This window comes from Saccoglossus kowalevskii, chromosome 16 (genome assembly GCF_978046115.1).
Source record: "Saccoglossus kowalevskii chromosome 16, keSacKowa6.1, whole genome shotgun sequence".
Taxonomy (NCBI): Eukaryota; Metazoa; Hemichordata; class Enteropneusta; family Harrimaniidae; genus Saccoglossus; species Saccoglossus kowalevskii.
This window is the reverse complement of record NC_140656.1, coordinates 16,733,417-16,761,341: the sequence shown is the minus strand read 5'-3', so window position 1 is coordinate 16,761,341 and position 27,925 is coordinate 16,733,417. Positions and strand designations below refer to the sequence as shown.

The window sequence follows — 27,925 nt, the reverse complement described above, 5'->3', positions numbered from 1 at the left end:
GGATCACAGGCAGTCTGAAGAATAGTTGTTGATGAATGGTGACTAAGCCCATCGTTACTCAGTGTTTTCATTGAGTACACCGTTCCCAATTGTAGTGTGTCCCTAGTCCTACCTAGGCCATACATGTAATCTTCCACCGGTGTTCCCGGTTACGACAGACACTGTCGCCGCTGAAGGTGAATCTGATAAAAAGTCTTTAGTTTCACCGGGCTGCAAACCTAAAGATCGAGACGACGGAACGCCTCACAGTGACTTGTTACCGGGCTCTTGATGGTGAATAGTTTTACTGCAAGTAAGTTTTATCTATTTTGTTTTTAGCGACATTGAACTGTGGTTGAAAGTAAAAAAACAATACATGTCAGTATCAACATAGACGTACTAACACGTCCATGGTATCATGAAGTCCCGGGCAACGCCGCCGACTCAATGTCATCTCCATTGTTCAGATTGTTATTGTATTTGTCTGGGCATGATTCGACAACGCACACATGAAATTAACATCATTGAAACGTATTGGTAAACAAGGACTATTCAATTCACTGTAGCCGGTCGCCGATCTCAGACACGCACTTGGCTATGTAACGCGAACACATATACCTATATGTACGTGGATGATCCACGTAAAGATCCGAATGTATTGCATACTAGTGTGATGGGGTTTCATTATCGATTTCACGGTAGGAAATATTGCTTGGAGCATGCATCTCTCAATTTGAGTGAGTTTTCTGACAGACGGACCGGAACAGGAAGTCAGTGAAAAACAAAAGATTTTTGTTGTTAGCGAGGGGGAAATTTGGTTAGCGTCGGGGAAAACAGAAGTGTTAATTTGAAAATTCATTGTCTTTTCCTGTTTGTGATTGGTCCTGGCAACGTTTGGGGGATCGTGACGTGCTCCGACTGTCAGAATCGATCGAAACTAGAGGTGTACTCTGTCGGACCACAGTACCTCTGTAGACCGGTCTGGAAATGTACCGGTTCATGTCATCGGCAAACAATGATCCACGCACCTCATGCTAGAACATCAACTGTACACAGACACCAACCGCGGACAGTTAAGAAAATTGCCTACATAAACTGCTACATTCGTTTCCTCTGCCGATTAACGTTCTTAAAGCGGGGAAGTCGTCACCCATCTGCGCAGATGGCCATAGCGTGTCATTGTTTACAAACAAGCGTCTACCCATGAGCCTTTGCGTTTAGCGTGTGTTGTTATCGTCGCTTGGGACTCAATTCCCGCGCGTGCGCAGGTGACGACCCTCCCGCTTTAATTCTTTACGCAACAAAACAACCAATGTGCATTCAAGCAAAGAATATAGTCTTTGATTCAAGTAATCTGTCTGCGGTCCGCACATGTCCACGTGAACAGTGTCAATTACTCGGGGCCATACGGTGTTTAGTACAAAGGCGGGGGCGAGTAAATGAACAAACATCTGTTGCATTGTGTGAAATATGGTGTTAGATCGTGAAAATGCCCTGCAAAAGACGAAAAATACGTTGTGAATAAAATAGTCATACATTCGTTGTGCATTTAGTATATTAACATTTATAGAGATGAACACATATCAAATATAATTTATACCCGGGCCGGATCGATCAATCTGTTTTGGGGCCAGAACGTCCAAACCAGGGCCGGATCGTTTTTTGTTTTTTTTCACCAGGGCCGGATCGTCCCATGGAGCTTTTTTTAGCTCCATGATCGTCCTGACACCGTCCGAAGCACGCCTTGCATTCCAAACTGAAGTAATTCACACCTCAACACTATAATAATAATAATGTTTATTCAACCTTTGTATCGGCAGCATGAAAACAGTAATACATATATTTAAATTACATTCATCATTTCTTTTCTATTTTGCCATAAATCAGTTGTTTCAGCTGATTAATGAAGTCAACATACATGTTTATCTTGTCACCTCTTGGGCATATGCTAGATATGTATACCTTAATACCAGGGGATGCATTCTTCACTAACTGTAAGGTTTCTTTGTTCTCGTTTATCATTGATTGTGTTGGTATGCCTCTCTTCATGTCATTGGTGCCAACGTGTATGATTATGTCATCAAAGTTCTTGATAGCATTCCTGTTGTTGTATACTTCAGTTTTTATATCTGGAATCACTGCTCCACTCATAGACCATACAGTTGTTTTATTTAAACGTTGTGTATCAATGTCACGTAACATAGAATCACCAACTATAATGATTTTTCGTGGTGCTGGGACTACATCTTTGTTATTCCCTGGGACACTTTGATTAGATTTTGGGTTGTCAGGTGATTCTCGGTTTATTGTTGGCATAGATGGCATAGGTTTGCCTGTTGCATCTGGTTGTTTTTTCTGTTGTTGTAGGGTAGTTGCCACCAAAGGTACAAGAACTGGTGATTGGTGTGTAACAGGAAGTGGTGTTTGAAACATGGGAGCTGGTAGCTGTTGCATTCTGGAAGGTGGTGTATGCAATATGAGAGATACTGGTTCTTTTCTGATGGGTGGATCCTGCTGTACCACCAATGGTGAGAGTTGTTGTGGCAGTTCCTCCACGGGTAAAACACCGTATATATTGCTAGTTTCAATGGGTGACACTGTGGGATGTTCATCTTCTACATTGTATTGTAGGATGGTGTGCTTGTTTCATGTTTAGGGTTAAGTTCAATTTGTTGACTGAGGCGAGAACATGTTTTTGCTTTTCTTTCACAGTAATTATATCTCTAGTAATTACATCAAATTTGGAATCCAGTAAGTCAAATTTGTACATAAATTCCCTCATGTATTTATTGATTTCAGCCATGTCAGAATTTTGCTTTGAGAGGATTTTTCTTGTGTCTTCCATTTGGACTTGAACACTTGTCCTGACATCAGTGCAGTTGTCATGTAAAGATTCTATTTTAGTAGATAATCCCATCAAGGTTATATTCATGTTCTCAACAGGAAGAATATGTGTATGATTGGAAACTGTCTGTTTTGTTGGCTGTGTTGGAGTTGTCGTGTATTCCTCGTCAAAAATATCACAGGCTTCATGGCGTAAAACTTTACTTTCAAGTTCAGGTGTTTGATCATCATCAGTTTTGATTATTTCATCTATCTTATCAAGAGTTTCATCTCCATTTGTAGTAAGTTTGTTGTCATAGATGAAGTTCCCATAACGTTTTGGGGGTTGGTTTGTTCTTTTAGGACGGGTGTAACTACTGGTAGTTTAAAAGTCAGTTGGTTGGTCTTCACATTTTCCTGAGGGTTCTAGAATTGGGTCAGTGTCCTTATCTTCATGAAGAATGTCAGGTGCACCATATTGCTGTAAATAGTACTTGGCATCATCCAGTGAATTAAATCCTTTATGTAAGCAATGGCTATATCCGTCAACTTGACTGCCAGCTGCTGTTTCAACTATTGTCGTTTCCATTCATTTTAAACTAAAACAGACGATAGAGAGGCTCTGGGCGGGGCATTCCCGGGCTGCTCTAGAGGTTGACTAAGGGGTGAGCAAAATTAGATCGGGTGACTTTTAAATATGAATTTTTCCCACCATTTACCTACCCCCGTTCCGATACAACAAGTTTATGATTCCACTCTGAACAATCGACTTTTCCTGTGGTGTCTACACTCTCTTCATAATATCAAAGGAGTGCCCTCTGGTACTGAAAAGTACATGTCACGGTGTCGACTGCGGGCTATTCAACAACGCGAACAAAACAAATCAACTGATATACGCAATTTATTATTTTTATTCTTAAATTTTACAAAACGGACATATTAACAAATCATTCAACCACCTATTCCTATAGTTGGCGAGGGTAACCCCCAACAATCAGTCTAGTCACACAAGCATCCTCACAGACGGAATTACGTCATGATTCCCCAAACGTTGCCAGGACCAATCACAAACAGGAAAAGACAATTAATTTTCGAATTAACATCTGTTTTCCCCAGGCTAATCACGCTAACGAAAAAATCTTGTGTCTTCTACTGACTTCCTTTTCCGCTCTGTCTCTGACAGTGGCGGTGGCACCTGGGGTGCCCCCTAAAAACAATTTGAAGAGGCGTCGCCCCTTCAAAAATCAAACGTGGGTCAGTAAGTTTTCCCTGGAGATGTCATTAAACTCAGCTATATATGTCAGCAAAAATTTGACCCTCAACATGCAAGAAATAGCGTTTCAGAGGGTCTAGATTCCCCCCCCCCTGCGAGCATGCCTCGGACTACCCTGGTAAGATTGCGCTTTTGGCACGAGGGGTGGTTAGCAGATTTCGCCCCCTCATGCACAGTTTCGTGCCACCGTCTCTGTGTAAGGATGCTATTATATATCACAAGTATTTTGTAAGACATCACTGATTAAAATAATTTGTTATGTGAACAAAATGTATACGTTTCCAATATTTTGTTGAATAATACAACCAGGAGAGGGGTACGCCGCGTGATCGTGGAGCTCCGTGGTGCGATGGTTGAGGGGCTCGCCGATGTGAAGTGACTAATGGTAGCCAACATATGTTAGCGTTGGAGGTTATTCCACAGGACTCTATGCTGTCAGTGGGGTTTCTAGTTCCACCAAGCTTTTCTGTTCTACCCAGTCAATGAATATGACCTGGGAGTCACTGCATCACTGGGAATTTCTCCCACTTTTCGGAGTGCCAGGCTGTGTCCAAACATAGCTCCATGTTCCAGGGGAGTTCAGTCCGGACTGCCTGCTTCTTGCTAGGCTTCCGCCTTTAGAGGATATATCTCCCCCACTGATTGGTTTACATACACAAATATGGAGAAACGAATCAACTATAGTTACACCAAAGACACTAGAGTCTTTGGTTACACCACCTCTGAATTACACTGTCACGTCACTTTTCAGAGCACACTGCCTCAAGCTAAAAATAGGATAGGATAGGATATTTTATTTGGAACGTACACAAAAACAATGCTTGAGTAAAGTCCAACGTAAGAAACATACAATATCACAACTAATCTAAAATAATTTTAAAATCTGAAAAACAAAATTAGCTAAAATACTACAAATATATTTGTCTACACTAGAGAAAACATTAATAAACAATTCTCCATTTGGTAATGTTTGATAGTCAGGTGAGTATTTGAACAATGTATAGAGGAATTTTTTTCTGTGTTCTGAAAAACTGTCACAATGAAAAAAGTAATGTTTTTCATCACCCACATCCTTAGAGTCACATTTGTTACATACCCTGTCAATTTTATTTATTCCCCTGTGACGGCCTATTTCAATTGGCAAGAAATGGGCTGAAATACGAAATTTGGTTAATGCTACTCTGTGTTTTTTGTTTTTTATATCATCCAAGTATTTTTCAAATTTATAATTATTTTTGAATGTTTTATACGTACTTAGTTTATTATGACCAGTTTTGTTCAACTGACTTTCCACATTTGTTGAGTAAATTTGGTTTAACTTTTCTTTAAACAGATTGCAAAAATTTGCCTGATTAGTATCCGTGTTTGTCATATTTGTAATTTGTAGAAGTTTTTGGACAAATTTATACCAGGGATCGTATTTAAACCCACTATATAACATAGTGTAATATAACACATCACTCGCTCATACTGATCCCCGGTTGGTCGAACCCGTGTCACGTGGTGCCGACTATATTACCACAATAGCGCCAGGGAAATTAGCTCCCATGGGAAACTGGCACATCAACTGATCACGGTTTAGTAACCGTGAACTGGTATTACGTCTCTCATTGCGTGACATCGCGTCAGATATTGATTGTCCACCAAGGAAAACTACGCACCGAAGACGAAGGACGCATTTACAAATCTTACACACGCCTTTACGTCGCTTTGTGAAGAAATGTGTACATTGCTCATCACATTCCATGACATATACTAGTACATGAACTTAAACATCGTAACACAGGGACCAAAGCTACGCAAATTCTTGGGAAATACAGTGGCGGCGGCACGGGGCGGTCGCCCCCCTCAAAAAAAATATTGGGGGCGTCGCCCCTCTAATTGCAAGCAAGCTGAAACCTTTTGTGTCAGTAAAATTTCCCCATCAAAATGCAGGAAATAGCGTTTTAGAGGGTCTAGATTTTAAGTCACACAAGCTGAAACCTTTGCCTTCGGCCCATGCAATAGTCTCTTTTATCACAGTATTATTACTGAGAAAAATCCGCGTCAGTAACAAAATACTAATAACATAATAACACTTGAACAAGTTGAGGCGTACACATGTGTGTTTTTTATTACAATTATTGTGAGCAGCGACTTATCGTGTTAGGGAGATGCGCGCACAACTTGGTGTAGATGCGGCAGCAGCCTTATACTAATTTTCAAAAAAATCTCTGGACCAGTCTACAGTAGCAATAAAAGTATTCAAAATGACTCAACAAACCTGATATAAAGTTAGGATTTATTTGTTTCCGTGCGTGTTGTACTAAAATGTTCACATGACTACGAGTATCAATTCTACCACCGACCAGTTTAACATTTTCATCATAATACTTCCTCGCCCATTTTTTTCTGCAATTTTTGATTATATTCTTCAAATTTCTGAAAATGAACGCTAATTTTGGAGCCAACAGACAAAATTTGAATACATTTTCAGTTTTTACTCAAAAAATTTGCTATTTTTGTCTCAATATTCTGATGGAGAGTGCAGACTATAAACAGGACTAATTGTAAATGTTAAAGATGCATTATAGACAGAAACTAATTTAAAAAAAAATTTTTCGATACTCCATATTGTAGATTAATCGGATTATGATTATGACAATATCCGATATCCGTGATATCTATAAAAACGAAGATTTCAAATTGTTTTGCCAACCAGTAATCCCGATTTTGCCATTCTTACAGCCACGGTTACTAGAAGAATTCTTCTAGTAACCGTGGTACAGCGTACTGTAGTTGCCGATCGAGTTTCTTATGCTGCCCTCAGCGGTATTATTTTTACACAGACACAGCGGCTCACCGGAAAGTCGATGCAAGTCGTTGTAGTGCAACGGTACGATACTGAAACTGAGTCTTGTGTCACGAACTCTTTTCACTGCAATATTATTTTCATTTCCTTCGATTCTGCATAGTACAAGTAAATCACAGGAGAAATGGTTGCTCAATCCTGAAGATCACATTTCAGCGAGGTTTTTATTTCTATGTACGTAAAATTCGTCACAAATCGAGAAACTGGTCGGATAAAAGAGCCTTTATGATGTTAAATCCAGGGCCGGGTAGTACGTGACTGACATTCGCGAGGATCTCCGTCTTCTGGAACACTCATTACTTCAACTCTCATAGCAGGCAGTCTGTGTTGATCGGTCGCGTTGTTAGGGGAACAGTTGGGGTACAACTTCGTCTGAGAAAAAAAACAAAACTATAAGACCTCCTTTTTTCAGCTCCGTGATAAGACGAATCACAGAAGTGATTTTACAACTTGAAAATGACCAGGAAACCAACCCACGGTTTCCCGCGAAGTTTGACCAAGTAAATGACCGCTGAACATTTAACGGAAACGGAGAAAGCCTTCGACGCGCCGTCCATCGAGCCTGGGGCTGATCATCGAGTGACATGACCTTGCTCCCTCCATACTTCCTCGCGCAACAGACTACTGGACACCACAAAGCAGTGCTATGCAAGCAATGTTGTATTTTGGGTGAATAACGCCCACAAAGGGGTGTCGAAATCCGTCTCGCCTGATTTCCATTATTCGCGAAAAAAAAAAGAACACGACCTAGAAGACTAGGTAGGTACGTATAATACATTTTGTATAACTGTGTAGGAACCACATACATATGTATACATTTCGATTGTCGAGTGCATTAATTCTCATTGTCACCCCTACTTTCAAACGAAGTAGTGGGTTATGGAATCTTAAACCACGCTTGGTGGTTATACAGTACTACTTGAGCATTTACTACTAACAGCGACAAAACAGTTGTCGGATTAACGCCCGGTCCGGCCTCTCGGATTCGTGTTGTAGTGCATTATCTTTGCTGTATGACCTACGATTAATTAGTTCTCGGTGTGAGTTTCAACGATAACTGTCACGGCCAGAGAAACCACAGGCTGTCCGACATTGGTACACGTGGCTGCCGTGACATGTGCTGTACTAAACAAATAAACGCGTATGTTTCATGTTTGCTGGTACCGTAGTGTTCAGTTTCACTCGTGGCAAATGTGTCGACTTCATAATCTCGGCCGGGTTCCTCTTCTCGAAAGTCGCACCGAAAAAGCATAGACTCCGAAGCCCAATGCTATGAAGCCAGCGTCCAATTAATTATACGTATTATATTCCGTGATTTTTGAAAGATATTCTGTAATTTCGACAAAATCATAAAACTTAACGTCGCGTCTGGACTAACACCGCCGGAAATTATAATATATTCATGAATATGCCCTTTCTCCATGTCACGACAAAGCAAACAAACTTGAAGTTCGTGTTCGCCCATTGTTGGTATTGCCGAGAACTACATGTATCGTGTACACAGCAGAGTAAAATACACGCACGAAACCTTTACTGTGTGCATGTTGTGTGAGACAGTTGTCGACCTTACGGTTCAGACTCCCCGTCACATGTTATCTAAATCAGAACCAAGACCGACAACGTGTAAACAAATACTAGTATATAAATAAATGTATGTATCACTATGTCTAACTGCATCTCCACAAAAATTAATGAGGTCTATAACTCGCGGATTAATACTTTGCCATGTAACAAGCGTAGTAATATGCGGTGTCACAATTGTGATTTATGACACGGTAAAATTTACGGTTTCGGGTTTAATTATTTCGCCCGTGTTTAGTTAATCTTCAAATTCTACGGCTATTAAACCATTTACGAATTTTTCTACGTTCCCCAACTGAAGACCTCACGCCGCTTTGAGAAACCGTGTCAGGGTGTACTATAAGTTACTTGTTATTGGCACTAAATACGATAGAAACCTGGAGAAAATATCGGCCTGTGTTTATTTTTTGTTCACTTTCTGTCCTATACAGAGCTAGAGTATTCAATGTCTGCGTATTTGACTCTGATATCAAGCCTCTCCAATAAATAAAATCAACAACAGGTGCTCCGAAAATTGTCCAAAAAACACAGATAAACCAACAAAGTATATAAACGCCGTCATTTGTAATTACACATCGTCGTACTACCACGAAGGCGCGACAATGTCACTTAAATCATTATGGGATAATTATCGTCTAATAAAATCTAATGAAATATTGGCATCACTAACTCATGTTACGTGTTTTTTTTATCAGATATTATCGTCTAATAAAGTCTAAGTTAGACACATATGTCTGGACAACTATTGGGGAAGATCGTTTTTCTCCGTCGTTATCAGATAATTATCGTCTAATCAAATCTAATAAAATGTTGGCAGAGATGTCTAACTTAGATATTTTTAGACATTATTAGATGAAAGTATCGATATTATCGATAATATCGGAAAAAACGAACAGCCCCAATAGTTACCCAAGAAATATGCCTAACTTAGACATTTTTAGACATTATAATAGTACACGATAATATCGATATTATGTCATGTCACTGTTACTTAATCAAAAAGTAAACACAATTATTTGCCTTGCAATTTCAACCGGAATTCCGAGACAAAAAATTATTTTCATTGTGTCTCACCATTTTGTTGGTCTCAACGAAATAGCATTCTTATCCTCATGGCCATTCCAACTTGTTTCCACAATAGCAACGTTTCTGAATCTCGTGAGATATTCACTTTTAACCACAAGTTACGTTTACGGTGACGGGGCAGCCAGGAATATCCATCATACATTGTTGTTATTTGTATGTGCAGCATAGTCGTTGTCCTACGTGGGTCCCACACGACGTAGTACACTCGTGATATTGTTTACTGGCATTTACATGAAATTCGAATGACAGCTGAACATTGACGAAACACTGTCCAAAGTTCTCTGACCTGATTTGTTTCTGGTTCTTATAAAATACATCTAATGCCATACAGCGAAGGCCTCACCAGATAACTCAGGACAGTATCAGACACGACGATCACTCTGCTTTGATTTGATAATTAAATGAAGACACGAGTAAATCCAAATGTAATCCCTCTGTGGTATTTCATTTTCAAAGTATAATCATGGAACGTAGTATTTTCTATGGTATAATGTTCAAGCTATTACGCCTTGGTCCGCATATTTATGATCTTTAGGATCTTGTTTCATAAATCCCTGTATGGTAGATGCGCCTGTTCGTAGAGTTCTCTTTGCTTGACGACGTTCAAGATTTGACAGACACAGTGTCTCAGTCACTGAGTACATTTGTTTTCAATTTTGTTCGTGCCCCCCCCCCCCTGCTTCCAATTCGAATGAAGTGATTAATTTAGTACAGGAACTGCAGACGGTAATATGTCAACATAGCATACTTATTTCCTGTGAACAGACCCCATTTCAAATAGTTTGTGGTACATCCCTAACATTCACTCGCACCCCTTCGCAATGTTGGTTGCAAGCCAAACAACATAATGCTCCCTAAAGAAAGACCTGCACAAATGTAGGAGAACGCAATTTACAGTTTTTTTATATATCACTTTTCTCTAGATAATCAACTTTTCATCAGTATTATGTAGTCCGCCATCTTGATTCTCGCCATCTTGATTCTCCAGCAAAGGATTGTGGGTAAAATGACGTCATATCCACAGTTTTCATCTCATGTATATAATTATAGTGGTGGAAATTAGAATCTTACAAATACACATAAAGTGAAGTTATTGCCAAAAACGTAAAAAGGATAAAAATCGTCACTAAATATAAAATGACAGTAGTTTTAGTCCCCCGTTTGTGGTCCACAGGTTATATATCACCTATATAACCCACTCACACCGATAAATTGTATACAATATAATGAAAATTTAAGCATTTGGTAGGAAACGGAAAAATTAATATTTTCAATTTTGTTGCCAAGACAACTATTTTATATGCATGTTTGGCACCGATACATGTATGCTGCCATGTTCTAAACTTTCATCCAATTTGAAGTTATAGATGAAATCATTTTCTCAATTTCTGACAGCAATGGATATGATGTCATACTTTACCCATAATCCCTTGCTGAAGAATCAAGATGGTGGACTACATAAATTAATGAAAAGTTGAATATCTAGAGAACAAAAAGTAATATAAAAAAACTGTAAATTGCATGTTCTTACATTTGCCAAGCTCTTCCATCTGTTAGCCTTGACTTTTCCTATAATGAAACGTAGTCCCTGATAAATTTATTTATATTTACGCTTCCATATACATTAATAAACAGTTCTGTTGTCACAAACAATTTATTTTACGTTTTGTGTCGTTTTAAAATGAAATAACTGCTGCAAAATGGCCGAGTTTAGTGAGGTGAATGACCACAAAAATGAAGGCTGCCTCTGACAGAGATTCTATAGTGTAAACCGCAAAGACCCATGGGAAGGGGATTGATAGTATCCCAATTCTAATTTTCGTTTTAGACTTTCTGACACATGTTACTTTATAAGACTACATTTTGTAACCCGAACTTCGCCGTGGCAGTCTATGGGCTTTCACGCGCCGAGAAATGTGCGGTTGAACATTTTTTTTATAAACTTTTTGCACACGACACTTGCATTTTCATGATCTGAAACGCGTTTCGGCGAGAATGTCATCACTAATATTTCGTTGTTCGTTGTACGACACCTGCGTGAATTTCCCGATGCCGAGAATACTAGTATTAAAACTGATGTCAGACATGTGACATTGAGGACGCCTAATCTCATCTTTGTATCAGAGACATTTTGACCTGCAGGAAACTTATGAATATTTAACGCAAGACTTTTAAAGTGATGTCCTGGGTTGAGAAATGTATACCCCGGATGAAGTTGGGCAGAGTGGAATAAAAAACCGAAGGCATGGACAAATAATGGTGGTAAATTTGAATCACCCATGGTTGAACAATACCCGGATGCCTCGCCTCTTTTCAATGGTCTGGAATAAATACCAGGAAATGTGATCTTTAACCCTTTCGCTGCCATTAGCGTTCTCTTTAAAGCGGGGGAGTCGTCACCTGCGCATGCGCCAGATGGCCATAACGTGTCACTGTTTACAAACAAGCGTCTACCCATGAGCCTTCGCGTTTATAGCTTGTGTTGTTATCGTCGCTTGGGACTCAATTCCCGCGCATGCGCAGGTGACGACCCTCCCGCTTTAACGGTACAAATAACGGCCTCCTATATACCATGTACGACCACTTCCATGTACATGTTGATACATTACAACACATTGGTGTAGAACACTTTCCTGGAAGTTGAAGATAATGACTGGTTCCCGCCCTTCGCTTGGAAAGACGTTTTGCATGCGTGCGCATAGCGGATATAGGGTGCATTTGGATGTACAAATCGACTCGTACTAGTAACTTATTCGGCCTTCTACTATGTGTACGATTACATGAACTTACAAATAATATACTCTGTTCATGGAACTATAAACTATATAGTTCCATACTCTGTTAAACAAAAAGCGTGAACGGAAATCATTTACTGCATATACGACACAATAGCTCATTGTTCCAAGAGATTCATCTAAAATGCGTTTCATACATGGAGACGAACATTTCGCGCGTGCGCTTCTTGGTTTCAAACTACTTTGGGTGGGTTAATTGAAATACCACACGACAGGAAAGATTTACTGAGAACTGAGAATTTTCTTAATGTAATGTGGATGTTATAAACCGGATGTACGTCACTACGCCTTCTAGGCCAGTTGCAGACGACAACATTTCGTAGATAGTGTATCTTCGTTTATCAGTGTAGTACAAATCAATAATGTCATAATCTCTCATTTTCTGGTGAAGTTTGAGTTTTTGTGTGTGCTCTGGTTGCACTTTGCAATAGCGGGACTGTGCCGGAAGAGGGTTGTCATGGTAGCACTTTGCAATAGCGGGGCTGTGTCCGGAAGGGGGTTTGTCCTACCCTTAAAACAGCACATCTTGACGTTTTTAAAAGGGTTTTGTTCATTGTGGAGACGCTGTGCTATTTTAGTAACATTTCCGACACGAAACTGTGCTATCTGACATGCTTTGTTCTACCCGTCTATGTAAGCAGATGCCTGTAAACAAATTCTTCCACATTAGAGTCAAATGTAACCAATAATTGCACCAATCCGTACCACATCTGGTGGTAGGTGACTCTTAAATTACGATATTTTTGACTTTCACCTTATCGTCTGTCTCCCGTATCAGCTATTGTTTTGAGTTAGCCTCCCGTTGTCTCGGTATCCATGGTGACAATATCTACACGATATTCCGATAGCTTTGATATACTGTAACATTATTTTTATATCAGTTACAACGAGTATATTATCGAAAAGCCAAAAAAACTAAAAAAAAACAAAAAAAAAAAAAAAAAACACTGTCGCCATTGATGCTTCACAGGACATAAGATAATGAATTAATTGCACCAGTGCATGGAAGGTTCGGCCTGAATTTCCGGTCCGGACTTTGTGGTCACCACGCGTTGATATTATTTAATCGTTTCGTAAATTGCAAGTACGGCATATTTATTTTCGTGTGCTGATAACACGTTCGTACAACAAACACATCATATTTATTTTCGTCTGCTATAACTTGTCTGTACGGCGAGTAATCACGGTACATTTTCACCAAACCAATAGGTTGTTGTCCCGACATTCAATCTAGCAGGAACGAGTTTCATATTTTTGTACTAAATCTTTAGAATTAATTTCTACAGATGATGTCGCAGGACCTTAAAACTACTTCATCCACTGATCCAGGAATAAATATAACCCTAACCACTGTGTACTAGATGGAAAAAAAGACATACCCTCTTTTTTTGCCGAACTCGATCAAACCCGATCAGTGTGTTATAATACATGCGCATTGCTGTTTCAATTTATTGTAATTTTGTTTTACAATTGAAGTTTCATTACAAGTTTGTAATTATGTGAAATATCATTAACATAATAATAATAATAAACACAAACAAACAAAAAGATTTACCGGCATGCAAAGCGCTAGTTCATCATGTGCGTGCGCAGAAGTTGTGACGTCGTGGAGATGACGATATTGATTGGAGATTTATTGAGACTTTTAGACGGTATCTTGTTTGTTTGTTTTCATAAACACTCCCAGAAAATGTAAAGTATGTAAAATTACATAGTAAATACATGAATGGTCACCATGAGTGTCTGTATGCTTCGCGGAAAGTCGCAGTTGGATTGGCCAGGGAAAGGCTGGTGATAGAGAAACTGTGGTTGATTTATAGGATTCTGTTTTTTTCCTTTATTCATTGTCCTTAGAAAACAGGAACATGCAACTTCTGTTTGAGACAAAAGAATGTCGAACTTCCTTCCATTTGTGCATATAACTGGTAGATTTTATTTTATTTATACATCAGAAACAGTTTTAGTTAATAACATTTCACTTTTTTTTCAATAAGTTATGCTGTGCCAATATTCACATTTGTAAAACTATAACGGTTGGACATATTAGTTCTGAATATGATAAAAAATCCACTTGTTATAATGATACAAAATTTGAAAGGCAATTGTTTACTCTCAGAGCGTTTTGTATCCTTGTAGAGAAAACTGTCCATTTTTGTTTCCCATTCCGGTTTTCATAGTGCAATAAAAAATGTTATCTTCGCAATTTTTAGTTTCACTAGTATCTATATGATAAACTAGGCTATTCAATTTCGATAAAATATAATATTTGGATTATTAGCATATACAGGATTAGTTCATTTTCTGTAGCTACACCCTGGGAGGATGTAACATTGATGGCATTGTTTTGTTGTTAGTTTCTCCAAGGTGGTAAACGATCATAATACTACCGGTAGCAGCTGCAAGCCCCTGTTTATTCCTCTATCCCCGGTCTGGAAACGGCTATTGTATTAGGTGTGAATTGGTCTCCTTCCCTGCAAAGGCGCGTTGCTGGTATCCGCGAAGCATTGTCACGTGACCAATGCAAAGTCGGTAACTATTTCCGACTTCATCAGTGCTATGTGTTTTTTAGCTCCGCTGTCGACTTTGTCGAGCGGAGCTTATCATATGATTGATTGTCCGGTCCGGTTAGACTTAAAATACACCACGAATATTCACTTTTGAGATATAATTTTTGGTATATGTTGGTTTTTGAATATTTCAGCTTCGTCGTCCTGTATTTCGTTTAGTAATTCGAACTTCCCAGATTGCGTAAATTCGGATAGTTTTGCGATTTCGACACCGAAAATGTCGCGCCGCGTCCTGTTCGATATGGGACTCATAGCGACGTATACAACGCGTGTAAAATACATTGTTTATTTACATGAAATTCGAACACGCGCTGCGCGACGACCACCGCACTTGAATTATTTGCTGAGGGGCAGCCGCTTAGGTATGCGCTCTGTAACTCGCAGCAAATGAACCTAAAAACGTTAGCTAATTAAACAAAAATGACGTTGTACTTTAGTATTAAAAGTACGTTCAAGTTTTTCACTTGTTCATAGCATAAAAACGATTTGCTCCCTTCGTTTATTGTGACAACCTGATTTCCATTCCCCTCAAAAGACAACAATGGTATACTCGTATTCCCCTATTTTACGCTACGACTCAAAACAGTCGTTTATGCTTCACATGTTTATTTGCCTCCAATTACGTTTTGGTGGCTGTCACTGTCGTCTGTAATCAATTGTTTTTATTTTCATAATATAATGTAATTTAAATAAATAAAAACCGTAAATTCGTAGACATGGATAACTTCATTTTATTTTCAGCTACCCCTCGCCCCCTCGATATGGGACTAACGGGTAGGCTCGGAAGATAGCGTCATCATACAGTATTGATGAACGAAATTCACATTACAATCTTATGCTTCCGAACAATCCTATATTTATGCTGGAGAACACAAGTACTGAAACTGTCTAGTACACAGTGTTGTCAAATCAGTAAGAACAAGATACTATGGTATACATGTACATACAAATGTTACTACAAAATAAATGACAGTGAATACAATATTTTAAATCATGCAGCCACCATGGACAAGTTGATAATATTGCTAAACCGTCAGCTGTGAACTTTAAATCTAATTTATTAGGATTTCCACATGAAGTTTGACAAATAATGATTTTTTTTCAAGGTTATATAACGAATTCTTGAATGAGTGTGCCTGTATGTATTAAAATATGTACACATTATATTATAGCTTACGAAATATTTGTAGACTATTGTCAAGTAATATGAGGTGGCGCACTAGAAACTAGCTAGGATATATTACACCCAGTTAACGTATATCATGTTTATTACCTTGTACTAAAATATGACGTTACACAGATAGGGAAAATGTCTCATGGCATAGAAAAATAATGCTTTCTTTTGTCCAGGTTATATGATAAATATTTTGAGTGTGTATGTATTAAAATATGCAATCATAGTACACTTGCGAGGTAAACAAAATTATGTGGATTTGTATTGGTGGTGGGAATTTCCCTGACAGTTTATAAAATTGTGAACAAATATTTTCGTAAATAACGCTTAACGCGAAGGGCGTTTTCTCGTTAGTATGTATCATTTATGCATATAATTACATATCTCATATGTATCATTTTAATTATACATGGTATTCCCAGATTAACACCGGTTGTTAATGGCACATACAACATCAGATTCTCAACTCCGATAAAAATACAGCGAATCTTCGCGAAAACCGCTCATCGCGAAGCTACTAGTTTTTATCATAATATATAATGTATTTGTTTTTTATATTTTGTTACAGATTATACATAAATATCAAGGTTTCTCACATTGGGTTTGAGAATTAAAAATTTTGTTTTAACTTATTATTTTGCAAACTTAACTGATTGAAATCATTTTAATATAGTACATGTCGTAAAATGTCACGTGGCTGTATATAAAATAAAGACACAGAATTATGACTGTATACAAAATAAACTTAGGAGACACACATTATACGACGCATTCCACCCCCCCCCCCCACCGCCGTGATAATTCTGTGGCTGTCATATTAAGAACAGGTGGTACATGTGTAAAGTAGAACCCAACATGAAATTCAATTTAACAATTTGTAAAACATCTGGGATAAAACTAAGTGCAAAAGCGAAAATATTTCTATAAATACATGATATGCATATGTTCACATCGTATTTTAGTTATTGTGTCGTTCTATTTGTATATGCGGCGATGTAAAACTAAAGTACCGCTATTAATGGACGTCTGTTTTAGTTTCAATCGCGGAAAGCTGAAATCACAGTTACTAAAAATGTAGTAACCGGGCTGAAGTATACCGCTATTAATGGACGTATGTTCTCGTGTCAATCACGGAGAGCTGAAGTATACCGTTATTAATGGACGTCTGTTCTGGTGTCAATCGTGTCATGTAATGCAATTGGCAAATTTCAAATATCAATCAATTATGGGGATTTTCTGTGTTCCGAAAAACAATGAAATTGACGAATAAATGAAGGGCAGTATGTTGTAAACATATGCTATTTAACTTTCATTTACATTTCAGAGTATACATGGACATAATTGAAATTCAATTTCCGGTGGGCATCATGTATTTCCGGTAACTGTGACAAAGCGACGCAGACCGTAGTTGATTCTTCATATTCACTACTGGTGTCAAATCGTGACAGTCTGCTAGAAGTATTGCGACGCGATGTCTTATGTCCGAGTGCTCCAACAGAAACCGATACATCGCCTTTCCCTTGGTGCCAGTCTATTTCTCACCGCATGTTTGACTTTCTACGTGTTTGTAGTTTATCGTGATTATTCGGTCCCGTTGAATACGGATACTGGAGTTGTCGGTAAGTGGGGATTGCATATGTACACTTCTATAACTCTCCCGTATACTGTAGAATACTTTATTTTTGCTTGGAATTTATTTTCGCTATTTTTGCTGAAGGGATGATTCCGTGAAAATAAAATCCAGCGAATATATTTTTTTCCTATATTTCACATTAAACTCATCAAAATTCAGTGAAAATAAATTCCAAGCAAAACGCCCAAAAAAGCCTTTTCAGCGAAAATAAAGTATTCCAACTATAACTTGTGCAATATCCAAGAGCAAATAGGAGGGGGGTTCTTATTGGAAGCTAAATGTGATTGACTACGAATTCAGACATTACTCTGAAAGCAGACCGCAATTACAAAATACGCTTAAATGTAATAACAACATTAATGAACTCTAACGCATGCAATGTACACATTATATAGTTGACACGTCAGGATATTGGAAAATTACAAATCAAATATATATGCAAATAAACCGATGTAATTTGAAATTAGTTTTCGGTACATAGCATGATAATTTCACTGGTAATTGTCCCTGCTTGTAACATTCGACCCAAAGCGTGTTGAGTCATTTTTGTAGACAGATAGATGCATGCAATCTCGGGGTTGTCATGAATCCACCCACGGTAACCATGAAAACGCACTTTTCAGCCCATCATGCACCAGCTAACACGTCCAAGAAAGGGATATACCGCGTGGGCACCAAAATAAAAGAAACACAGAAAGCAACGATTTAATTTGATGGAATCTCATTTGTACTCGACGTGATTTACGTCACAACACAACCAAGTACGTCGCCTTGTACAGACTTTGTCGAAGGTCGTACGTACCGTCTGGGGCCGCTGAGAGATGTATAATAGCAAATGCAAAGATGTCCTAGTTTTTAAAAGTGTCGATAAGATTCATTTTGTGAATTAATTTTTTTTTTTTTTCAATGACAGTTTTGGATAGTAGACTGCTTTACCCCGATTATGGCATTTGGAATTGGTCACAGTCGTCGACCGCCAGTTTTAATACTACGGTAAGTCTATAACAATATATAGTATAACAGGGATGAAACAATAAATTAATATGGCGAGAGAATAATTTGCAAAAATTGACCGATTTTCGTCCATTGCACCTTTCCGATAACTTGCATCTTCTACGCTTCTATGTCGTCAGTAAGCAATGTCGTTGAAATAGACATCTCTATTTGTCTGTAAAAACTTTCGTTATTTCAATTGAATGCAACAAAACAAAAGGTCAACACATATCAAATAAAATTTATACCAGGCCCGTAACGACCAACCTACTGTAAAATATGTCTTTTAAGCTAGCATGTTATTTTAGCTAATTTAGCTAATCTGTGATTTCACTAATTAAAGATGTAGCTAATTTAACAGAAAATATATTCTCACAGGGACATAGTCGACCCTTTAGCTAAATTAAGATTCTGTTAATTCATACCAAGAGTCAAATCCACTAAAATTGCATGCAGCTATTTCAACATGTTCTACAGTATTTCGGGGCCGTAACGTCTTTTATTTACCAGGGCCGTGCGCGACCAGGGCCGAAACGCCTAGAAATGGACCGAAGATGTGAAAGGCGCGGCGGTATGGTATAATATACATGTTTACACTAGTCTGGCAGATCCAGATATTCGGTAAGGGGTGCGCGCAGCTATTGACGTGGCCGAACTAGTCCCACGGTGGGATGGGTTTGTCAAATGATTTGTCATTTTTTTTTGCGGGCTGAAAAGCACCTCCCCCTAAATCGCGCGTGGTTTACACTTATTTACACGATTCTGCACCAGAAGGCCGGCGCGACCTGTGAGAACGGAGTATTCGTAGGCGTCAGCTTGGGAACATAAAGAAAGACTGCAATCATCTCATGATACAGTCTATTCGTCCCCGTGGGTGGGTTGTTGTGACCCGAGTCACGTAGATCGCCCTTCATATTGATAATCGTCGTTCTAACTACGGACGTCCTGGGTGGTAATAAATAGTTAATTGGCTGTTGGGTATTGTTGTGTATATGCGTTTAATTTACGAACCACTGCGTTTGATAATTCATAGTGCTATTTCGACGTTCGTGACTAAGTCAGTCTATTAATGTCAGACTTCTAGTGTACACGGCGCGCATGGAAGATTTATGCGAACTCTGCAATGGAAAGTCGACGAATATATTGCGATTGCAGCAGTCATTTATTCGTAAGTACGCCCTCAACACAGTCAAGGTCGGGGCGGACGGGAGTGTTGCACCATCTATCTGCCAACGCGGGACCCCTCCCCGGGGGGGACTAATGAAATTAAAATAATTGGTAATATGTTCTTTCGTTTCCATTGTTGCCGTGTGCGAGCAGTAAATGAAATATTTTTCATTCCGTTTCATACATAGGCAACAGATTTAGTTTTCTACAACAAGGTTGGTAAGTGCGGAAGTCGTTCACTGGTCTACCTACTCCGTCGATTGGGCAGGATAAACAACTTCACCTCGGCTGGTCAAAGCAAAACACCGAATAGCAAATCAAGATACTTAACACCGACTGACCAGGTAAGGCGCCCTTCAATACGTCATTTCCGTAAGTCGCGCCTCAAACGATGAAGCGCCTTTTAACGTAAATGAAACAAGGTGACAGGAAGTCTGCTTACAGCGTCGACGGTCACCCGAAACACATGAATGTAAAGGCATCATGCATGAGCACGTAAAATGGTTTAATCATTTAAAAAAAAAATAACTCTATGAAAGTTTGAGCCAATATTGAAACAAATCTTACTTGGGGAGGAAATTTTTGATCAACTTCTCTTTCTAGTTGTAGGAAAATATACGTATATTCATGCAGACAAAAAAGTCAGACAGCCAGATCTAATGAAATACAAAATATAAGACTACGATAAAGACATTCCGTTTTCGACATAGTGAAATTCTTTCGTTTTTTAGGAGAAATATATTAAGAATAATTCATAACGAAATGTATTACCTATGCATCCATAACTAATTTTTATAATTACCGATTACACAAGAATATCACTGAAAAAAGATAATTTGCTATATTCTCTATATGTCTGCCTTCTATTTGTCTTGAATTAAGACTGAAAGAAGCTGAATGAAATTACAAACTAAGTAGTGTGTTCAACAACTCATGTATGAACAATAACTTTCAGAAATATAATTTTACTTAGTAAAAATACTGTATTTTTATGCATAAAAACGAAAGAATTTCACAACGTCGAAAACAGAAAGTCTTTCTCGTAGTGTCTCGTAGTCCCCCATTGCTGTCAGGCCGGAATAGGTTGACTTCACATAACACATAATAGTTTAATACGAATTATATGTGATAGATATTGTAAATTACAATGTAAATTCAAAACAAAAAGAATATAAATAACAAAAAAAGTCTGAACTTGACCAAAATGTCCTATGTGGTGCCAAGTAATTTACGTGTGGTGTCAAATATATGATGTTATTTGCGGAGATTTATATATGTATGTACATATTCTGAAAAACAACAATTAATTTCCAGTTTGCTCACACTGAGGTTCGGCACGTGTAGTGATGGTAGAATAAAATGAAACAACACAACTACAACGACTTTATTGTTTTGCATATGAATAGGTTTCAATCCCGGGTGTCAATACGAGCAATGAATAGGTTATTCAGTATAACGAACACTTCAATATAACAAACTAAATGGCTGTCTCCCTACGTGTTCGTTATAATGAGGTTACAGTGTATACGGATTGAAAAATATGGGAAAAATAACAAACAAAAAAACACTGCTTATGCTTTTTTTAAAACATTCATTACACTCAATGGAAACAGCGCAGATTGCGATGGTAAATCTTTTAAGTTAAATTACTCGTTTTTTCTCGTGACGTAGCTTGAACTTGTACAACGTATCACATCACTGCCAAGACCAGCCACATTCTACAGGCACACAGTTTTTATAGATTTTCTAAGGTAAATATTTAAATATTTCCAGTAATTAAATTTTCGAATGTTTTGACTCCGAAATTGTCGTTTCCCCCCACCATCTTATCTTCGCCATATTAACGTGACAGTCGCTTTTTATCCATCGATATTATAATGAGGTCATTGGAAAATCGCAGTTGAATTGTTTACCCTTCCGTTAAAGCGTGGGGGGGGGGGTCCGTCACCTGCGCACGCGCGGGAATTGAGTCTCAAGCGATGATAACAACACACGCTAAAAACGCAAAGGCTCATGAGTAGACGCTTGTTCGTAAACAATGACACGCTATCTGACGCATGCGCAGGTGGCGACAGACTCTCCCGCTTTAACTAATATCATAACTTCAATTGGCCACTGAATATATAAAGGCCCGATTGCTTTAGACCAATTTGCGATGCCAAGTTAATACATACAAGTATATATAATTCGCGTTTTCGAGTAATTTCAAATGTCACTGGGAAGATCTACATTAAACGCAGTCGTCTACGTAGTCGTCACCTACCGTCGCGTCAGGTGGCTATAGCGTGTCAGTGTTTACAAACAAGCGTCTACCCATGAGCCTTTGCGTTTTTAGCGTGTGTTGTTATCGTCGCTTGGGACTCAATAGACCATTTTCCGTACACTGCGAGAATCACGCGTTATGCGTGAAATCGAACGTAAAAACAGGACAAACAAAGGTCATAGCGTCGTAGTCGCGTCAAACATCGCGCGGGATTCGACAAACGCGAAAGTATTTCGGGGACATTTCCATGCTTAATAATGTGCTGTCCACATTTGATGATAGGCAATTTCGATTAAGTGAGGGTATTCGGAAGCAATATTCCTCTGTCGAAGATCGGCCGGTCAATGTAAGCTGCGAAATAAAGAAATTCTAGTTCAAAATCAAATCGTTCGATTTTTGCGGCAGACGTTCGACGCGCGTCTTTCATGCATCTCGCGAGATCTCGCAATTGTTCGGAAAATCACCTATTCCCGCCCGCTTCAAATAAAAGCAAAGTACTTGGCACGACATTGTGAAAAAGAACATTACTCACCAATATAACGACTGACTATGACTTTTTTGTAGTAATTCACTGTATCTATCCCGGTGAGAAACTGTGCCGAACACCATTACATATCGCACTCGAATTTGTTTATGGCATTTTTTATCTATTTCGTCTATTTTCAGATTTGGAGCACAAAGACCAATTTACATTAACATTATACGCCGTCCTCTAGATCGACTTGTTTCCGAATACTATTTCAAAAGATTCGGCGATGATAAAAATAGCAGTAAGGGTTTTCTTGGTGAAACAAAGTATCAGGTATTTTTTTTTCTTCTGATTTTTCTTTTGAAATCTCGTGCCGTGGTTTGTTTATGTTGACGCTGTCGAGCCAAAATACCACGTGACACTGGTTATAAAGTGCACACAAATTTATTGTTTTCATCGAAATATTTTCTACCCTCTGAGATTCGTGACTGGGCTGAACTCGACACTTTCTTCTCAGACAATTGAATTTTTTTCAGCGTGAGTTTTCATATTATTTTCTTCAAAATAAATATGCTGAACTAGTCATGTAGTCAATGAGACAATATGTTCATTCGGTCCAAAATGAACAATTGATAGAAATTTACATATAATTGTGCAAAACGTTTTACCTAAAGTTTGTCGGGGGAAAAAAACTCATGTGCGCATGCGCGTTGCAATGTTAATTTGCATATATCTTTGTATTGTAATGAATATTCCTTTTTTTTCCAGTCGTTTGATGACTGTGTTCTGCTCAACAAATCAGAATGTAGGGGTGATAATATATTCTATATTATACCCTATTTCTGTGGACAGCAACAACAATGTAGGTAGGTCGAATTTTATCATAAATAGAAATAACATCGCATGCTCGGGAAAAATCCGATTATCCAGCAACGAAAACGAACAATCAACAAGTACAGCCCAACTAATAACTATACTTCAAAATGCTATACATCGAAGTTTCACTCGGGAGCCTCTTTCTGATTTCACCTGAAATGCCTCTTCCAGAGACAAAGATGTGAGCGCTAGACTTATAAATGAAAAGGGTATTTTATATTATCCCCGGGGGCGGAGTACGTCACAAGATGTTCCACATTGCTAAGACGCACACCACTGTAGTATTTCTATGGGCTCTGCGCGAACTGCTGTGGTATACATGGTACGCCGGTCGAAGAGCCGGTGAAAATAGCTATCAAGAAAACAACACAAACTCAACCTAGAAGTAATTCTGAGCAACCAAATTTATATTTACAGTAACACTGTTCAGGGGAGTAACCCTGAAATAACGTTTTCTGAAAAATTCCGGCCTTTCTTTTCACCGTGATGGTTGCCAGGGGTTGAAAATGCCCGGATGCCAACCATCGACTGCGTGGAGACTCCCGGATGAAGTATCGATGTACAGGGGGGGGGGGGTGCATGACACGATTGATCGTCTCATTTGCATAAATTAATATTCATGAGAAATGAAAACCTCGTCTTTTCAGTAAAATTGTGCCAAAATGCTTTCCGATAGCATACATGATAGTTCTAAATTGACTGATTCTATCGTTACGAGCTGAAAAAATAATCGGAAAAATGGTGTAAAGGTCTTTTTTGAGACATGTTTAAGATCAGACTCCAGCAAACTGTTGAGAGTAAGCACAGGTTTTCTCTTTAACCTGGTCATAGCAAGTTACGAAATTCATGGAGAATGCAGAGACACATTTATATTTTTCTCTAGTACTATTGCTCAAAATTGCTCAAAATGTTTTCGGTGACTTTTATCAATGACAATTTACCTAATTAGTATGTATTTCGAGAAACCACAGTGTGTGTGCATGCGCAGTTTGAAATGGAACAGTTTTGAACGCAATAAAATCACGCGTAGAACTCGGGCTCCAGCAATAAATTGTGGCGTCAGACTGGTTGTCGGTTGAATTATTTTGCAATAGACATATTTTTGGAGCCTGTATTTTTCTATGAAATGTTTCTAAGCTTTGTTGAGGATTATTCTGTAAAGAAATGGCTGAAACTATTTCAACTGTTCGTAAACGGGACGTTGTTGCTTTGACGATGGGCTACGGACGACTGACGTCGAAACGTTTCATTCAGATCGGATGGCGCCCTCTCGTGCCAATCCCCCCCGTGATGTACATTCTAATCACTTACCACTTACCGGCGATTATGGCGTCCATGGGAAAAAATCACAGCAATTTAATCCGAATCCAGCTTTAGTGCTGAAGTTTATCTTTCAAATAATGAAATTTCGTGTTTGTTATCCCAATAGGAGTGCGACGGAATGGGCGCTGCAGACCGCGAAAGTGAACGTGATAAATCACTTCCTTGTGGTGGGACTAAGTGAAGAATACGAAAACACTCTGAGAGTCCTAGAGAAAATGCTACCCCAGTTCTTCACAACGGCAGTAAGAGCGTTCAAAACCCCAGGTAACATACAGTAGCAGAGGTACATTACTTGGGGTTTGCAACTCGCATAGTACTGTATGGTGACATCATGTCAAGATCCCATTCAAGTCTCTTCTCGTAGATAGCGAGACTGAGGCGACGACCTTCTGACATGACATATATCAATGGTCAAGGTTTGTAATGAAAAAATAAAAAAATTCTTGCCACTATCATAGTGAAAAATGTAATACATCGAAAATGTACAGAAAATATAGTTCTCGTAATCCGTCATATCGTGGGCAGCTATTTTGATCCACCTGGACATCCCAGTATCCTAGTTACCTCGGGCATGCGCATTCGCATTTTTCTGAGTTGGAACGCTTATGCGAGAGCGAGATTGAAACGGGATCTTGGTATCATGTAACCGTAGTTGCAAACCCCAAGTAATGTATCTCTGACAGTAGTTATTAAAGTTGCATTCCGCTTTGCAAACATCACTCTCAGAACATGTTATAAACACAGGATGTGAGCAAATAATGCTAAAAATGGGATATATTAAAGTTAATAAGAATGCTGTTCAATACGACTTTTCTATAAAGCGCGCCCTCTAGTGTCAAAGGGCTTCGATGATGTAAGTGGTGACGCCAAGGCCGTTCGTATTGTCGATATCGTTTTGTCGATATCGTTTGAGTTATCATATCGAGACGACAAACGACTACACAATCAAAAACAGTGGTCAATGTAAATGGACGACTTTCCCGGAAGTCGAAGATACGGCGTTTTGCATGCGCGCGCATGTCGTTTTGGGGTGTAACGTAAACTTGCATAGTAGCGAGACCGGGGTGCAAAATACTCCTGCTTTGTCATGGACGAAAAAACAAACATGTCAGTTTGCTGGTAGTGGATAGACGGGAATTTTATTTTTGTGACGTCGATGAGTACACTCAGAAGCTCACGTGTGCAAATTTAAGTTACACCCCAAAACGATATGCGCGCGCATGCGAAACGCCGTATCTTCGACTTCCGGGAAAGTCGTCTATGCGTGATATGGTGCTTCTGGGTGTACCAATCGATGTCATAAAAATAAAATTCCCTTCTATCCATGTCAAAGCAAACTGGCATATGTTCAGCTATGACAAAACAGGAGTATTTGTGCACCCCGGTCTCGCTACTTCCTGGAAAGTCGCCTTCACCCATATACGACATTTTGACGTCACAGACGCGCTCCACCACTAAATGGCGCGATCTATATTTTCTATTTCAAGTTGAACGAGGCGCGTTTCAATTACTTGTCCAATAGTCAATAAAAGTTACTCTTGTTTTTTGTCTAAAGATTTTCTCTACATTTTGACGGAATGGGATATAAACTTACAGCAGTTTTAGTAACTCGAATTTTAATTATCAGTTAACCGAACTTCGAATTACAGGAAATACACAACGTTTAAACGAAACACAAATTCTATGGTGCCCGTAACTCGACGTTCGGTAAACTGTTACAGTTACTTGAACATCGAGTTACAATTTGGGCATGGTTTCGCAAAAGTGGGCGTGGTTTATGAAATATGGGCGTGGTCATTTTTGTAACTCGATGTTCGTAACTTGAAGTCCGTAACTCGATGTTCGTAACTCGAAGTCCGTAACTCGAAGTCCGTAACTCGAACAATTTAGCATCTCAGTTGTCTGTTTTTTATATGACAACATTGTTTAACCATAGACCTTAGAAAGAGATGGTTTAACTATGCAAAGGGAGTTGTAAATTATTTGCTGTTGCTGCCGACAGTCTAGGCGCGCGGGGGGGGGGGGAGGTTAGGGTAGATGGGGCTATTGGAACATTGATAAGAACTTTCCCGTACGAATCTCGATTACCAAATATATAGATCACTGTTTGTCTGTATTACAGTTATAATCACATAAGTCAGCACATTGACATTACAGAATCAATTATAAGAATTCAACATTAGATTTAAAAAAAATGTGTCGTGCAGACAGGAAGTAGTTCATATTGCATGAATTGCAGGTACTTAAGATCCTAAAATATATGCTAATCCATATCTGGGAAATTTATTAAAGCTGTTATACGTCATGTTATTGCTAACTGATGTCCTATCCAATCCACTGTTTTAGGAGTAATACCAAGTACAAAGACCAGAAAAAAACAACCACCAAAGCCAGAAGTTGTAAAAATCATGACGGAGAGACTGAAATTAGAAATCGAGTTTTATGAATTTATCAAGGATCGATTCCAAAGGCTGAAACGCCAACTGCAGATTGACGTCCATGATAATTATTCGTAGTGCATGCATGCAACAAATATCCTCAGGAAGTGACGTAATTTATTGACAAGTAAAGATTATCTCGTTTCACCAGTGTGTCGATAGAGGGCGTCGCGCTACATAACTTTTGTTATCACGTCAGTTAAACGAGCCTGACGAGTTCATTATGGGAAACTAAGACCGGGCGTACTTTTCTATTTATTTGTGGGATAAACGACACAGACGCAGTGTGCATTCTTTGGGATCAAATTCAAATGTGAACGTGTGTCTTCTTCTTTCCTGACACTAAGATGCAAATATTTAATGATGATATGAAAATGTCATTAACAAACGACTGTAGTCTTTATAATATTGAATTATTGAATTCGTTAAGAGTAACTATTGACAATGACGTACTGATCAGGGGGAAATGTTGTTTTCATTCTTCTATTTTTCGAGCTCGTGGTATAAACGAAATATCCATATTGAATACTGTAAAATAATTTATTTTCACAGAAGGGATGATTCAGTGAAAAAAAAAATCACTTACAAAACACCCGAACTGTCTTTTCAATAAAATATAATATTTTACAGTAAT

At 38.7% G+C, this 27,925-nt stretch overlaps 1 protein-coding gene across 1 annotated transcript; it reads left to right on the top strand.

Annotated features, from left to right (window-relative positions):
* The first annotated feature begins 4 nt into the window (after positions 1–4).
* LOC100370639 (uronyl 2-sulfotransferase-like) lies at positions 5–27,925 on the top strand. The gene is made up of 9 exons (XM_006811168.3): positions 5–292; positions 17,454–17,748; positions 18,676–18,755; positions 20,111–20,266; positions 21,594–21,673; positions 22,852–22,987; positions 23,423–23,520; positions 24,960–25,117; positions 27,200–27,925. The coding sequence occupies exons 2-9, from the start codon at positions 17,601–17,603 to the stop codon at positions 27,367–27,369; spliced, it is 1,026 nt and encodes a 341-aa protein (XP_006811231.2). The 5' UTR covers positions 5–292; positions 17,454–17,600; the 3' UTR covers positions 27,370–27,925.

Bases quoted from the DNA above. Each gene is read 5' to 3' on its own strand.
- LOC100370639 (XM_006811168.3), top strand. From the start codon at position 17,601: ATGTCTTATGTCCGAGTGCTCCAACAGAAACCGATACATCGCCTTTCC. The intron at 17,749-18,675 runs GTAAGTGGGGAT...TTTCAATGACAG, and splicing joins TACGGATACTGGAGTTGTCG to TTTTGGATAGTAGACTGCTT. The intron at 22,988-23,422 runs GTATTTTTTTTT...TTTTTTTTCCAG, and splicing joins TTGGTGAAACAAAGTATCAG to TCGTTTGATGACTGTGTTCT.